Source organism: Psammomys obesus, unplaced genomic scaffold, assembly GCF_907164565.1.
Source record: "Psammomys obesus unplaced genomic scaffold, mPsaObe1.curated_primary_1811, whole genome shotgun sequence".
Taxonomy (NCBI): domain Eukaryota; kingdom Metazoa; phylum Chordata; class Mammalia; order Rodentia; family Muridae; genus Psammomys; species Psammomys obesus.
In genome coordinates, this window is record NW_026590511.1 from 1,491,701 (window position 1) to 1,503,491 (window position 11,791).

Sequence of the window (11,791 nt, forward strand, 5' to 3'; positions counted from 1 at the left end):
CCCCCCGACCAAACCCCACTCCTCCAGACCGAACCCCACTCCCCTGACTGAACCCCACTCCCCCGACTGAACCCCACTCCCCCCGACGGAACCCCACTCTTCCAGACCGAACCCCACTCCTCCCAAATGCATTCACTCCTCCTCAGCTGCGCCCTCCTCCTCTCTCACTGCACCCCACTCCTCTCTGCCTGCACCCTACTCCTCCCTAACTGCGGCCCACCTCTCCTGGACGAGCCCTGTCATCGCCGAAGCACCCCGACTCCCTCCAGCACGCCCAGCTCACCTGCCTCCAGCCCGTGTCTCAGCCGCCGCGCAGACAAACGCACCGCGGGGCCTGGAGCTAGCTCTTCCACGGGGCGGGGCCTCCCGCGACGAGGGCGGAGCCTCCGTAGCATCGCGACCAATCACAAGCCAGGATGGCGGAGGCCGGGGCCAGAGGAGGAGCCTTGGGCACGCAGCCTGGTAGGCTCAGCCTCGGGCCGCGGGGCGGGGCCTCGGGCGTCGGTGGGCGGGGAGGACTCAGGAATGGCATCTCCACGGGCCATTCGCTTGCCGAGGGCGGGGTTTCCCACCGAAGATTGGCAAGCGCTGGTGCAGGGGGCGGGGCCGCCCCGGGGAGGGGCTGCGTGGCGTTGGGCCCGCGTTACCTCGGGCCTGGGTTTGCTCTGGGTGTGTGTTTGGGTTAATTTTATTGGTGCGTATCCGTTGTGCGGTGGTGTAATGGGTTTCAGCAGGGCGAGTACAGCACAGAGTCACCCTCGAGCACCACTTCTGCAAGGGGCCAGTGAACACCCGCCGACAGCCGGGGCCGGAAGCGCGCCTGGGGTTTCCGAGGACCGAGTTCGAATCCCGAGAGGGGACGCAGGGTAGGGTGGAACTATTAATATATATTTTTTTAAATTTTTCATCGGCTTGTTTGCTTGTTTACCGTTTCTGCATTCGCACGTTTAACTCCGTTTTTTCCGGTCTCTCTCTTCCTTGGCTTCTTTGTTGCTGCTGTTTTTTACAGTAGGACTCGGGCTACACCTTCCGCCATCTTTTTATTTTATTTTGTTTTTATTTTAGGCTGAAGCTAAACTCCCCGGGCTGACCTTGAACTCACTGTGGCTGGGGTGGGGCCAGGGAATCGCGCTGGTGTGGCCCCGGCCCCTGGGTGTGCATCCTTCACAGGCTGCATTGGTGACGGCGGAGACATCTGCACACGCCTGTGCACACACGCACGCGTGCACACGCACTGGGATACGCAGGCGCGCACACGCATGCACACCCGCTCACTTTGTGTGTGGCGAGAACCCCTCCAGCTCCCTTCCCTCCCAGACTGGCACCCCCACTCAGGCTACCCGGACTCGGCGTCACCATCTCCACCAGGATGCTCAACTGCGCGCGCTCCACATAGCTCAGATGGCTGTCGCCCCGTGTTCAAGGCCCAGCACCCACAGGGCAGCTCACAACTGCCTCCAGTGCCAGGGGATCTGACGCCCTCACACAGATGTGCAGGGAGGCCAAACACTAGTGTGGGTGAAATTTTTAAAAATTCAAAACTAGCTAAGAAGGGCTGGTGAGGTGGCTCCGCGGGAAGAGCGTCTGCCGCCAAGCCTGAGGACCCGAGTTCAAGCCCCAGTTCTCACAGGATGGAAGGCCAGACCAGGCTGTCGTAGCTGTCCTGTGACTTCCACACACTCAAGCGCACACACACACACATAGGAATAAATTTTCCCAAATGTAATTCAAACCAAGAAGCACAAAAATCAAAATCTTTTTGCAGGCGATCGATTCTAACTAAGCAGAGCCAGGGGTCAGGGGTGCCCAGCTGCCCCAGGGGGCGTGCCCGAGCTGCCTGCGGTGGACACACCCACTTCCCCTAGGCCCCTCGCTACTCCATCTCCGTCTTCTATTTTGCTTTCATTTTTCCAAAAGCACACTTACTTATTTTATGTGTGTGGAGGTTGCCGTGCGCGCGCGTGCGTACGGGATGTCACGTCCGGGTGAGGCAGACCTGGAGTCAGACCCTCCTGGATACCAGGAGAGCGGCCTCCCCGAAGAGCCGAGGGGAGGGCGAGGCATGTCCTTGCTCTTCCGCCCTTGGGCACCGAGTCTGCCTCCTACCCCCCTGCCCAGGCCCGCGGCCCTCGGCGGTGTTGGCCTTTTGTTTCCCTTTGGGCTCTGTGCGGGCTGCGTGTTTATTTTGGTTTCCTTGCGCCGTTTATGTATGTGCTCGTGTGAGTGTGAGCGCGGGCAGGTGCGCACGTGGCGGAGGGCCACGGAGAGTGTGGATGGGTGTCCTCCTCTTCAGCTTCCTGCCGATTTCTTTGAGGCAGGGTCTCTCCCTGAACCTGGTTTCTATCTTAGGCAGAAGGACGCTCCTGCCTTGGCTCCCTGCCCGGGGGGCTTCAGGAAACCTGGCTTGTTACATGGGCGCCCGGAACCGAACTCTGGACCTCCTGCAAGAGCAGCCCGCCGTTTTCTGTCCTCTGAGCCACCCCTCCACCCAGTCGTTTCTCTGTCTGATTTCTGGCATCTGCCTCCTCCCCCTGCCCTCCCCTCCTGCTGACTGGGATTAGAGGCGGGAGTGACTACCTCAGTGGAGGGAGCTCTGAGAGAGCAGGTGCCCTGGCCTGGGTGTGCGGCCTGCAGGTCCTCAAGTGTGCAGGTTACAGTGGTGCCTCCTCACACAGTGCAAATGAGCGAGTGAGCGAGGGAGTGCACTCTCCCAGTGGGTGAGGGCGGTGGGGTAGGGCTGCAGAGTGGAGGGGTGGCGGGGGAACTGGAGGGGGCCTGACCCAGGGAGGCAGGCGAGGCTCATTTGGGGCTCAGGGCAATGGCGAGGCCTGGACCTGCTCTCTAGCCCGGTATGCTTGGTTGTGACCTGCCTTCCACTGCATCCCACCCCTTCTCCCCCGCGTCCACCCCGCACCCACCCCGCACCCCAGCCCTCGCCTGCGGCAGGCAGCCAGCACCCCACAGAAGCCGTCCGGCGCAGGGGAGGCAGGATCCACGTGTTTATTGCAGGAAGACAAGGTCTACAGCGAACGTACACAGACCCCGCGTGGGCGGGGCTCCCACATGCGGGGGGGAGGGGTGGGTCACAGCAAGCGAGGCCTGGCGGGTTCCCCAGCACCAGGGATGCCTGGGCAGGTTGGCCAGCAGCCAAGGTGGGCTCCAGCCTCCCCGCCAGCCAGCCCGGGTTTCCCAGGAAGGGCACGGCTGGCCGGGTGAGGCATGGATTGTGCTGTCAGGGTGTGTCCCTGAGAAAGGGCTGTGACCCCCTGCCCAGCCAGGAGCTGCTCCCGGGGCTTGGGAGCAGGTGGCAGCTGTGGGGTCCTGGACTGGCTGGGGGTCGGGGCTCAGCTACGCTTAGACTCAGGCTTCAGGCGCTGGCTTTCTCTGTGCCCGGCACACAGAGGGCCACGCTGAGGTCTGGCCTCCTCCGCCACCTGGCCGCAGCCGTCCTTCTGCCTCCGTCCCTGTTGCTTCTCCAGCGGGTGTCTGCCCCTCTCACACACGCCCACGCCACGGAGGCCCCCGCTGGCCCCAGCCTGGGCTGTGGCCCCCAGGAGGTAATGAACACGTGGGCCGGAGCCTCGGTGCTGGCGTCCCTGTCGCAGGAGCCAACTGATACACTCGGAGGCACAGGCCAGCTCTCACAGCCCGGAGCAGGACCCGGTGCTCCTCAGACAGGCCGGACAGACAGGGTGACAGGTAAATGTGCCAGCCACTCCTGAAAACACAGATCCACACAGACAAACCACAATGTCTAGGTGCCCCTCCCAGCCACACACAGGCCACTCTGCACCACCACCCACACTGCGGTCTCACTAAGGACACAGAACGCTGCAGAACACCCCATCCCAAGACAGACGCACACCCATCCGCACACTCGAAGTCGCGCAAACACGGGAGTTTACAGTCACCCTCATGTGGGCGGGAGGGACACAGGCCCAGGAGCCACTCGGGCCTCCCAGACACCGCTGAGGCTCCGTGACTCGGGGCACACGCGGGGGACAGTCTCTGGGGTGCGCGTGACCAGCAGAGGGGCTCGGCTGGGTCAGAGCCCTGGGGCAGCCCCTCGCTGACGCCCCCTCAGCTTCGACCCCATCTTCAGCACCCCAGACCCCTATCAGGGTCGCCGTCAAGGCCCTGCTGTGCCCGCTGTCTCTGTCTCGGCAGAAGGCCGGTGTCCAGGTGGGCAGTGTCCAGGCAGCCGCCCCACGCTCTGGGCTCAGGGTCCCCACGAGCCTCCCTGAAGGACAGTCCTGGCTGGACAGTCCGGGCTTGTGCTATGGGCGCCTGCCGATCCAGAGGTGGCGCTCAGGGCTAGCAGGGCTCTGCTGTGAGCCCTGTGCTTATTGCCTGGTTCTTAGGCCCATCCACCCTGGTGTGCGGTCGGGAGAGGACAGGGGTGTTCCGGACCCAGAGAAGGCGCAGGCCAGAGGCCACGGGGAGGGACAGGACTGGGTGAAAGAAACAAGATGCGAGTAGAGGCAGATGAGGTCAATGGCACTCCCCAGGAGGGCACAGTGATAGAGAATGTGGGGACGTGGGCCTGGGCGGGAACACCCCGGAAAGGGACATGGATGAAGAGGCCAGGCGGCCTCCCTGATTCTGGCTGGGGCAAGCAGGTCCTCGGGCTCCCTGCTTTCAGATCCACAGGGGACGCTCTCCAGTGTGTGGTTGGGGAGCACAGATAGGAGGGGCAAGGACAGAGAGATGGAGAGGAAGGGGTGAGCAGGGGATGAAAGCTACGGAGGTGTGGAGGGCTGGTGGGCTGGGAGGAGGAGGGAGGGAGGGGCAAGAGGAAGGAGAGGAGGAAGGAAGAAAGGAAGGGGGAGGGAAGAGAGGAGCAGGAGGCGGGAAGGAACAGCGGAGAAGGGAGGGGAGGGAGGAGGGGGAGAGGAGCCGCGAGAGGAGGGCGGAGGGGAGGGAGGACGGCGGGGAGCAGGGGCCCCGGGCCCTGGCCGGCTCTGGAGGGCTCACATGAGCGCGCACTTGCCCTTGATGCGGTCGGCCCTCTTCTGCTTGCTGGAGCGCTTGCCGTCCACGCTGAGGCTGACGCTGCGGCGCGTCTCGAGCGTCAGCAGCTCCTGGAACAGCTCCTTGACGTTGTAGTTCATCTTGGCCGAGGTCTCCATGAAGGCGCACTTCCACTCCTGCGCCACGGCCTGCGCCTCGCGCGTGTGCACCTCGCGCTGCGTCTCGTCGCACTTGTTCCCCACGAGCATGATGGGGATGTCCTCCACGCTGCCCTTGATCTGCACGATGAGCTTGTAGATGGGGCTCAGCTCGTCCAGCGACTGCTTGCTGGTCACCGAGAACACCAGGATGAAGGCGTGGCCCTTGGAGATGGAGAGGCGCTGCATGGCCGGGAACTGGTGGCTGCCGGTCGTGTCCGTGATCTGCAGTGTGCACACGCTCTTGTCGCAGCTGATCACCTGCCGGTACGTGTCCTCGATGGTCGGGATGTACGTGTCCCGGAACGTCCCCTTCACGAACCGGAGCACCAGCGAGCTCTTGCCCACGCCGCCGGCCCCGAACACCACCACGCGGTAGTCATTGCTCTGTTCTGGCATCTTCGCCAAAGCCGGCTGCGAAGACCGACCTGGTGGAGGAGGGGCGGTGAGACAGAGGCCCGGGAGAGCCCCCCGCGGCGGCCCTGCGCCCTGCTCTACCCCAGCCGCCCTCCCCGCGCCGGAGCTCCCAGGGCCGAGGCTGGAGGTGGCGCTGGTGAGGCTGGGGTGCACAGAGCCCACGTCAGCCCCCCGGCCGGCCCGGCGCCCCATCTCGGGCCTGGCTCCCGCCCAGCCCCAGCTCCACCGGCGGCAGGAGCACCTCACGCCCCGAGCCTCCTTCCTGCCCCATCCTGATGTGGGAGAGACCCTGTCTCAGAAAATCAAGGCGGGCTGTCGGCGCTGAGTGAGACCTCCGCGGTCAGAGCCCCAGCTGCTCCGACTGAAGACCTGGTTCAGTTCCCAGCGCCCGCGCGGCCGCTCACAACCACCCGTGACTCAAGGGGACCCGACGCCCTCTTCTGGCCTCCGGGAGCACTGCACCCACAGGCACAGAGGGGAAAAATAAAGCTCGAAGAACCCCATTGTGAGAATCAGGCGTGGGGTCGGCGCTTGCCCGTGAGCCTAGAGCTGGGGAGGCTGAGGCAAGGGGAGAGGAAAGCCTGGGCTACTCAGTGAGACTCTTCCTAAAAACAAACAAACAACAACAAAAGCAAAAGCTTAGAGTCACTGTGGTGTGCACACCTTTAGCCCCAGTACTCCAGAGACAGTAGGTAAATCTCTGTGAGTTCGAGGCCAGCCTGGGCTGAACAGTAACAAAACAAACAAACAAAAAAGCCAAGACTAAAACAGGAAAATAAGCAAATGACAGACCCCAAAACAACCATCTCTCTCACACACACACACAGCACATTTCAGGGCCCCTCAGCCCCAGAGGTCGTGAAGATTGGCTTCAGGCCTGGCCCTGGGAACATGATTAACTGTGGCACTGGGGACAGGCAGGAATTGGATGTGTAAATCCTGACGCTGAGTCCCTGGAAGCGGTTCCTGGGACACGGGGACTCTCGGCTCGGGCTCAGCAGAGAGAGCCCGGAAGCCGCGTGGGGGCTCCCTGTTCCCGAGCCAGGCCTTGGCTTCTGCTAGGCCGCTGTGTGCCTCAGGAAGGCCCTCCCGGCTGGGATTCCCTGGGCTCTGTGCCTGTCTCTCCTCAGAGAGGCTCACGGTGTCAGAGGGCCACACAGCAGGAAGACTCCTAAAGCACCAGGGGTTGGGGGCAGTGTGTGGAGTGGAGAGAGGAGGGGCAGCTGTCCCACTACTGGGGTCCCTCAGCCAGAGCCCTTTTCCTTTTTTCAAGTTATTGTCGTCAGCATGCACACACATGTGGGGAAGGTTCCGAGGACTACCCCAGGCTCAGACCGAGGGAGTGTGACACTGGACAAGTGAGCGTGTCCTTGGGGCTCAGTCTTCTGACCAGTGAGATGAGGGGCACCCAGGTGTAGCCCACAGTGATGGGGGGCCAGTGTTAGGGTAAGTTGCCTCGGGCCCAATCTCCAAGGAGCCCCCCAAAATCATGGCAAGCCGAGGTTCTGGGGTGAGGATGAGGGTCCCCCATGGGGTCTGAAGACACATTCAGAATCGTGGATGCTTCAGATAAAGAGAGTCAACCCAGTGACACACCCCGAAAACTTCTCAGGCTGAAGATGGACAGGAGCTGTGCCCGTATTCTACACAGGTGCTCCTTGGCCTGGGGGAGAGCTGGGGGGCGCCGGCATGGGGCTGCCCCCAGCCCAGCAGATTTGACATGGCTCTGAGGGGTACCTTGAGCAAGGGAATTATGTGACCCCACCCCCGCTGGCCTGAGGGGATCCGAGGTGGCACACGGAGGTGCGGCGCCTTCCTGGTGGTGGGCACCGAGAGTCGCAGTGCCCAGTGGGGATGTCCACACGGACGCTGAGGTCTGTGCCCCGGCTTCGAGGGTCCTGTGTAATCCAGGACCCTCCTTTAGGGACGGGCGGGGAGAGGGGCCTGGACTTGTGGGAAGAGCTTTGCTCAAGGTCATGCATATAGGAGGTGGTTTGTCTCAGAGGGACTCATTGCTGGGCCCTGCTCGGCTGCTATGCCCTGGGGGCTCAGAGACCTCGGCCACCCTGTTTGCGTCAGCCCAGCCCTGACCAGCCTGGCCAAAGCCTCCTGGTCCACAGGGCAGCACAGGTCAGGGCCCTGGGACCCGGAAGTCACCTCGGGTGTAAGAAGCCAGGATGGCCTCGGCCAGGGAGGGGTTTGGGGCTGGGTGCATTGACCGATGGAAGGGGCTGATCTAGGGGCTGCAGACTGATGAGGGGGAGTGATGGAAATTGGGGAGTTTTAGGGACTCAGGGAATGGTAGAGGCTCCCTAGGAGTGAGGAGAGGGCTCAGGAGAGGAGTCCTGAGAGAGGGGCTTGGTCGCGAGGGTGCAGGGCTTTGTGGGTGGCAGTGAGGGACCCGGGCCTCAGCGGGCAGTTTGCAGAGGGCACGGGATGAGGGAGCAGGCCCCAGAGGGTCCCAGGTGATGCTCTGCGTGGCCAGGCAGGGGTGGGGCGGCGGGGAGCTGTCCATGGTGACCGATGGACTCCCAGGGACAAGCGGGGCCTGGCGCGGTGGCCCAGGAGGGTGGGGCCCGAACAAAGGGATCATGGTGGCCCGGGGACCCCTCCCCACCCTCTGTGGCCGCGGCTGCCCCGCCGCCTACCTGGGCCGCTGTGGTCCCCGCCGCTGCGCTGCTGTCCGCGCCGCCGCAGTCCTGATGTCCCCGCCCCAGCCGCGCTCCGCCCCGCCCGCCCCGCCCGCCGGGACCCGGGCCCGGGCCGCTGCAGCCCAAGGTCACCGCCAAGCCCGCCCTGGGTGTCCACCAGCAGCCGGGGGCGTGCAGAGCGCTGGCCATCGGGACACCCACACCCACGCGCACCACGTGGCCGCCTGCGCTCCAGGGGACGCGGGTGGGCGACAGGGCCCATCCTGCAGGGTCCTTGAAGCCAGAGGTCGCCCCAACCGCGAAAAGGGAGAAGTGGGGATGGGCGGGGGATAAGCCTGGTCCAGGGCAGACCAGCGAGGGGCAGAGTGGGCTGATGGAGAGGCTGTGAGCTGGGTACACACACTTCCACAGATGAAGACGTCAGCCACACCAGGGAGGCAGAGGCAGGGGGATGGCTGTGGGTTTAAAGCCAGTCTGGGCTACAGAGTAGAGACCCTTGTGGGAGAAGGAAGGAAAGGGGGAGGGCGGTAAGGAGGGAGAGGGGAATAAAAGACAAAATAACACAAAGAACTCTGTTATTGGGGTTGTAGCTTGGAGGGTCAGTCCGCCCTTGGCAGCTCTGACATCTTCTCCCAGTGTGGTGGTACTGCCTACCTGTCATCCCAACACTGGAGGCAGAAGCAAGAGGGCCAGGGTTCGAGGTCAGCCTCAGCTACACAATTTCTGGAAAATGGAAGACCCAGCCTCAAGTGAACAGAGGGAAGAAAAGAGGAAAAGATGAAATAAGACAAACAGAATATTGTTCTTCTGGTAGGTAGAGCAGGGTGGCGCAGCTGCCCAGCCTACCCGGGCCCTGGCTCCCCCACACACTGCAAGGAAAACATAACAAAACTTTACTTTGTATTTTGAAAAAGGTTTGGGCCAGTGGGAAGGCCCAGAAGGTGAAGGTGTTTGCTGTGAAGCCTGAGGCCTGGGTTGGTTCCCCGGGACCCGAGTGGCAGACGGAGGAACTGACTCCAACAAATTGTCCTCCGACCTCCACACAGAAACCGATAAATAAAAAAGCAACTTCAATTTGTTTTAATTTTTACATTTCCTTATTTGTGTTTTCTCTGTTAAGAAATGCGTTGCCTGCCTGGTGCCCTTGGATATCAGAAGAGGGCATGAGGTTTCCCAGAGCTGGAGCTGTGAACAGTCGTGAGCCACCGAGCGGGTCCTGGGACTTGAACCCGGCTTGGTGTGAAGGGTCTCCATGGCCTGCCCAGCTCTCCTTTGCCATTTGTGCCCCACCTATCCTGGGCTGCCTGGAACTGTCCCTGAAGATTTTACCTCCTTCCTGGCCTGGCCCTGTGGGGGCCTCTCAGGGGTTCTCCGCTACCTGCACCCAGAGGTGGTGGCAGCCTAGTGGGGAGCTGTTTCAGCCAGCCCTGTCCCACATAAGCTGGAAATAACCCCACAGAACGGCTCCATTTCTGGGGTGCGGTGCATGGGGGTTTGGGGCTGGCAGCCAGGCTCCCTCTGCCCGGGATGGCTGCCTGGGTCCCCTGAGAGTCCGGTGGGCTCAGAGCCCAGCTCTGACCAGCTCCCTGGCTCCTTCAGGCACCAGCCCGGGCTGACTCACTCGGAGAAGCCTGTCCACGAGCCAATGCTATTTATAGATGGCAGGCCAGGCTCTGGGCACCAGGAGCCACCGAAGACAACCCCAGTCCCTGCCTCCCTCTCGCAGCCGCACCTCATGTGGCTAGGGGAGGGGGCACTGTGCTCTGCCCCACCTTGCTGAGCCGTGCAGGGCAGACAGGGCATCGGGGCTCAGGAGCCCCAGAGGCCAGCCAGCCGGCCCTGCAATGCGGAGTTCTCTCCTGCCTGCCCTGCACGCCCACCACATCCCACCACACGCCCACCACCTCTTTATAAAGCCCTGCCCTGGGCCCAGCAGCAGAAGTGGGTGAGGGAAGGGCCTGGGGAGGGTGGCTCAGCCCCTCAAGGTGCTTGCCAAAACAGGACCTGACCATGGATTCTCACAACCCACACTGCCAGAGCTGGAAGGGTGGCCCGACCCAGAGGGGCCGACCCAGGAAAGTCTCTGTGGTGCCGAGGGGGTGGTCTGCTAAAGACCGGGAGACCCACAACTCCTGACACTGCACCTCAGAAACCAAGGTGAGGCCTGCGCTTGGCCAAGGCCCACAGCTGACTATAACTCCAGCTCCAGGGGCTAGGAAGCTCTCTGCTGGCCTCCATAAGCGCATGTGCATGCACACACAAACACAGGTAGAGAAATCCCCGCAGACCAGAATCCCGGAGCCCAGTGGCTTGTTGTTAGTTGGAGAAGACACCTCATCCTGCAGCCGTGTCCGGCCTGGGCTCTGTGGAGACTAGAGATGGCGCTGGCTTCTGGTCTCCTTGGGAACAGGGGACCCACGTGGTGCCAAACATCCATTCACAAAAATAAAGCAAATTAGAAATAGCTCAAATTCTTTGTTTCTTTTGAGATAGGACTCACTCTGTAACCCTGGCCAGCCTGGGACTCGGAGATCCGCCTGCCTGACTGCTTGGGTTAGAGGTGGGCACCATGCCCCGCTTCAGAACCGTTTTTGTTATATTTCTGGGGGTGTGAGCACACACAAATGCATGCCACGGAGCCCCTGTGTCGGCTCTGTCACCCGTGGGCTCCTGGGGTCAGACCCAAGCATGCCAGGCGTGGTGGCACCCTGGCCACTGAGCTCCTTGCCAGCCTTGTCCTGAGCGTTCTCTCCTCCGATGCATGCAGTGTTCTGGTGCCGTTTCTGTCAGTGGAGTGACAGCCTGCTCCGCTCACTGGAGGGGTGGCTTACAGGGGTGCCCCTCCCCCGGAGGACGCTGCATGACATCTGGGACGCAGAATTGTCCCAAACCAGGGAGCTCCTGCCCTGGAGAAAGTGGAGCCCGAGACAAGCAGGGCGTCCCCGATGCCCCACGGAGACGCCCCAGTCGGCGCCGCTGGGGAACCCCAAGGAGTCTTCCTCAGGTAGGTGGGACGCAGGACAAAGACCGTCCTGGCCCTGGAGCCGTGTAGGGGTGGGATGCCAGGAGCTGGCTGTGCCCGGCCACGCCTGTACTAATGACTGTGTTACAGGAGCACAAACAAGCCGTGGGAGACGCTGACACGCTGTTATTACACCCAGAGCTCAGCGGTGACGCTGGCCTCCGCTACCGCCCTCCCTCTCACCCATCCAGCTGTGTCCCAGCTGTGTCTCCGCAGGAGGCAGCCTGGGCCCTGCGGCATGCCTGCCGCCTACTCCAGGCCCATTCATGACAACCGTGTCCTCAGCATAGCCCAGGGTCTCCTGTGGCTGGGGACAGGGGCCGTCACCTCAACTGGAACTCTCAGTAGGAGACACAGGAGGCCACGTCCTGGCTTCTGCTTACCCCTGACCAGGCTGCACCAGTGAGGAGGCTAGGGATGGTGAGGCGCTGCCGGCCTGTGCAGCCAGGCAGGGTGGCACATCCCGCTTCTTTGCACTACAGTCTGAGAGAGGTCTGTTCTTGTCACAGAGGGCTGAAGCCAGGGACGTGAGC

General features: G+C 62.5%; 2 protein-coding genes and 1 long non-coding RNA gene across 3 annotated transcripts in view; 1 reads left to right on the top strand and 2 right to left on the bottom strand.

Annotated features, from left to right (window-relative positions):
* The window catches only part of Gng7 (G protein subunit gamma 7), a 53,896-nt gene extending 53,540 nt beyond the window's left edge, over positions 1-356 (bottom strand). The window contains exon 1 of the mRNA XM_055607861.1: positions 284-356. The gene's annotated coding sequence lies outside the window, so the exon portion shown is untranslated. The remainder of the gene's footprint in view (positions 1-283) is intronic.
* A 2,629-nt stretch (positions 357-2,985) lies between these two features.
* On the bottom strand, positions 2,986-8,288 carry Diras1 (DIRAS family GTPase 1). The gene is made up of 2 exons (XM_055607698.1): positions 8,234-8,288; positions 2,986-5,596 (listed from the first exon to the last, which is right to left on the bottom strand). Exon 2 carries the CDS (start codon positions 5,565-5,567, stop codon positions 4,971-4,973), a length of 597 nt encoding a protein of 198 aa, XP_055463673.1. The 5' UTR covers positions 5,568-5,596; positions 8,234-8,288; the 3' UTR covers positions 2,986-4,970.
* A 48-nt stretch (positions 8,289-8,336) lies between these two features.
* On the top strand, positions 8,337-9,296 carry LOC129677095 (uncharacterized). Its single transcript, XR_008720168.1, has 3 exons — positions 8,337-8,480; positions 8,827-9,046; positions 9,151-9,296. It is a non-coding gene; the product is annotated as an uncharacterized LOC129677095 (long non-coding RNA).
* The last annotated feature ends 2,495 nt before the right edge of the window (positions 9,297-11,791 follow it).

Coding starts and splice junctions, on each gene's coding strand:
- Diras1 (XM_055607698.1), bottom strand. CDS start 5,567: ATGCCAGAACAGAGCAATGACTACCGCGTGGTGGTGTTCGGGGCCGGC.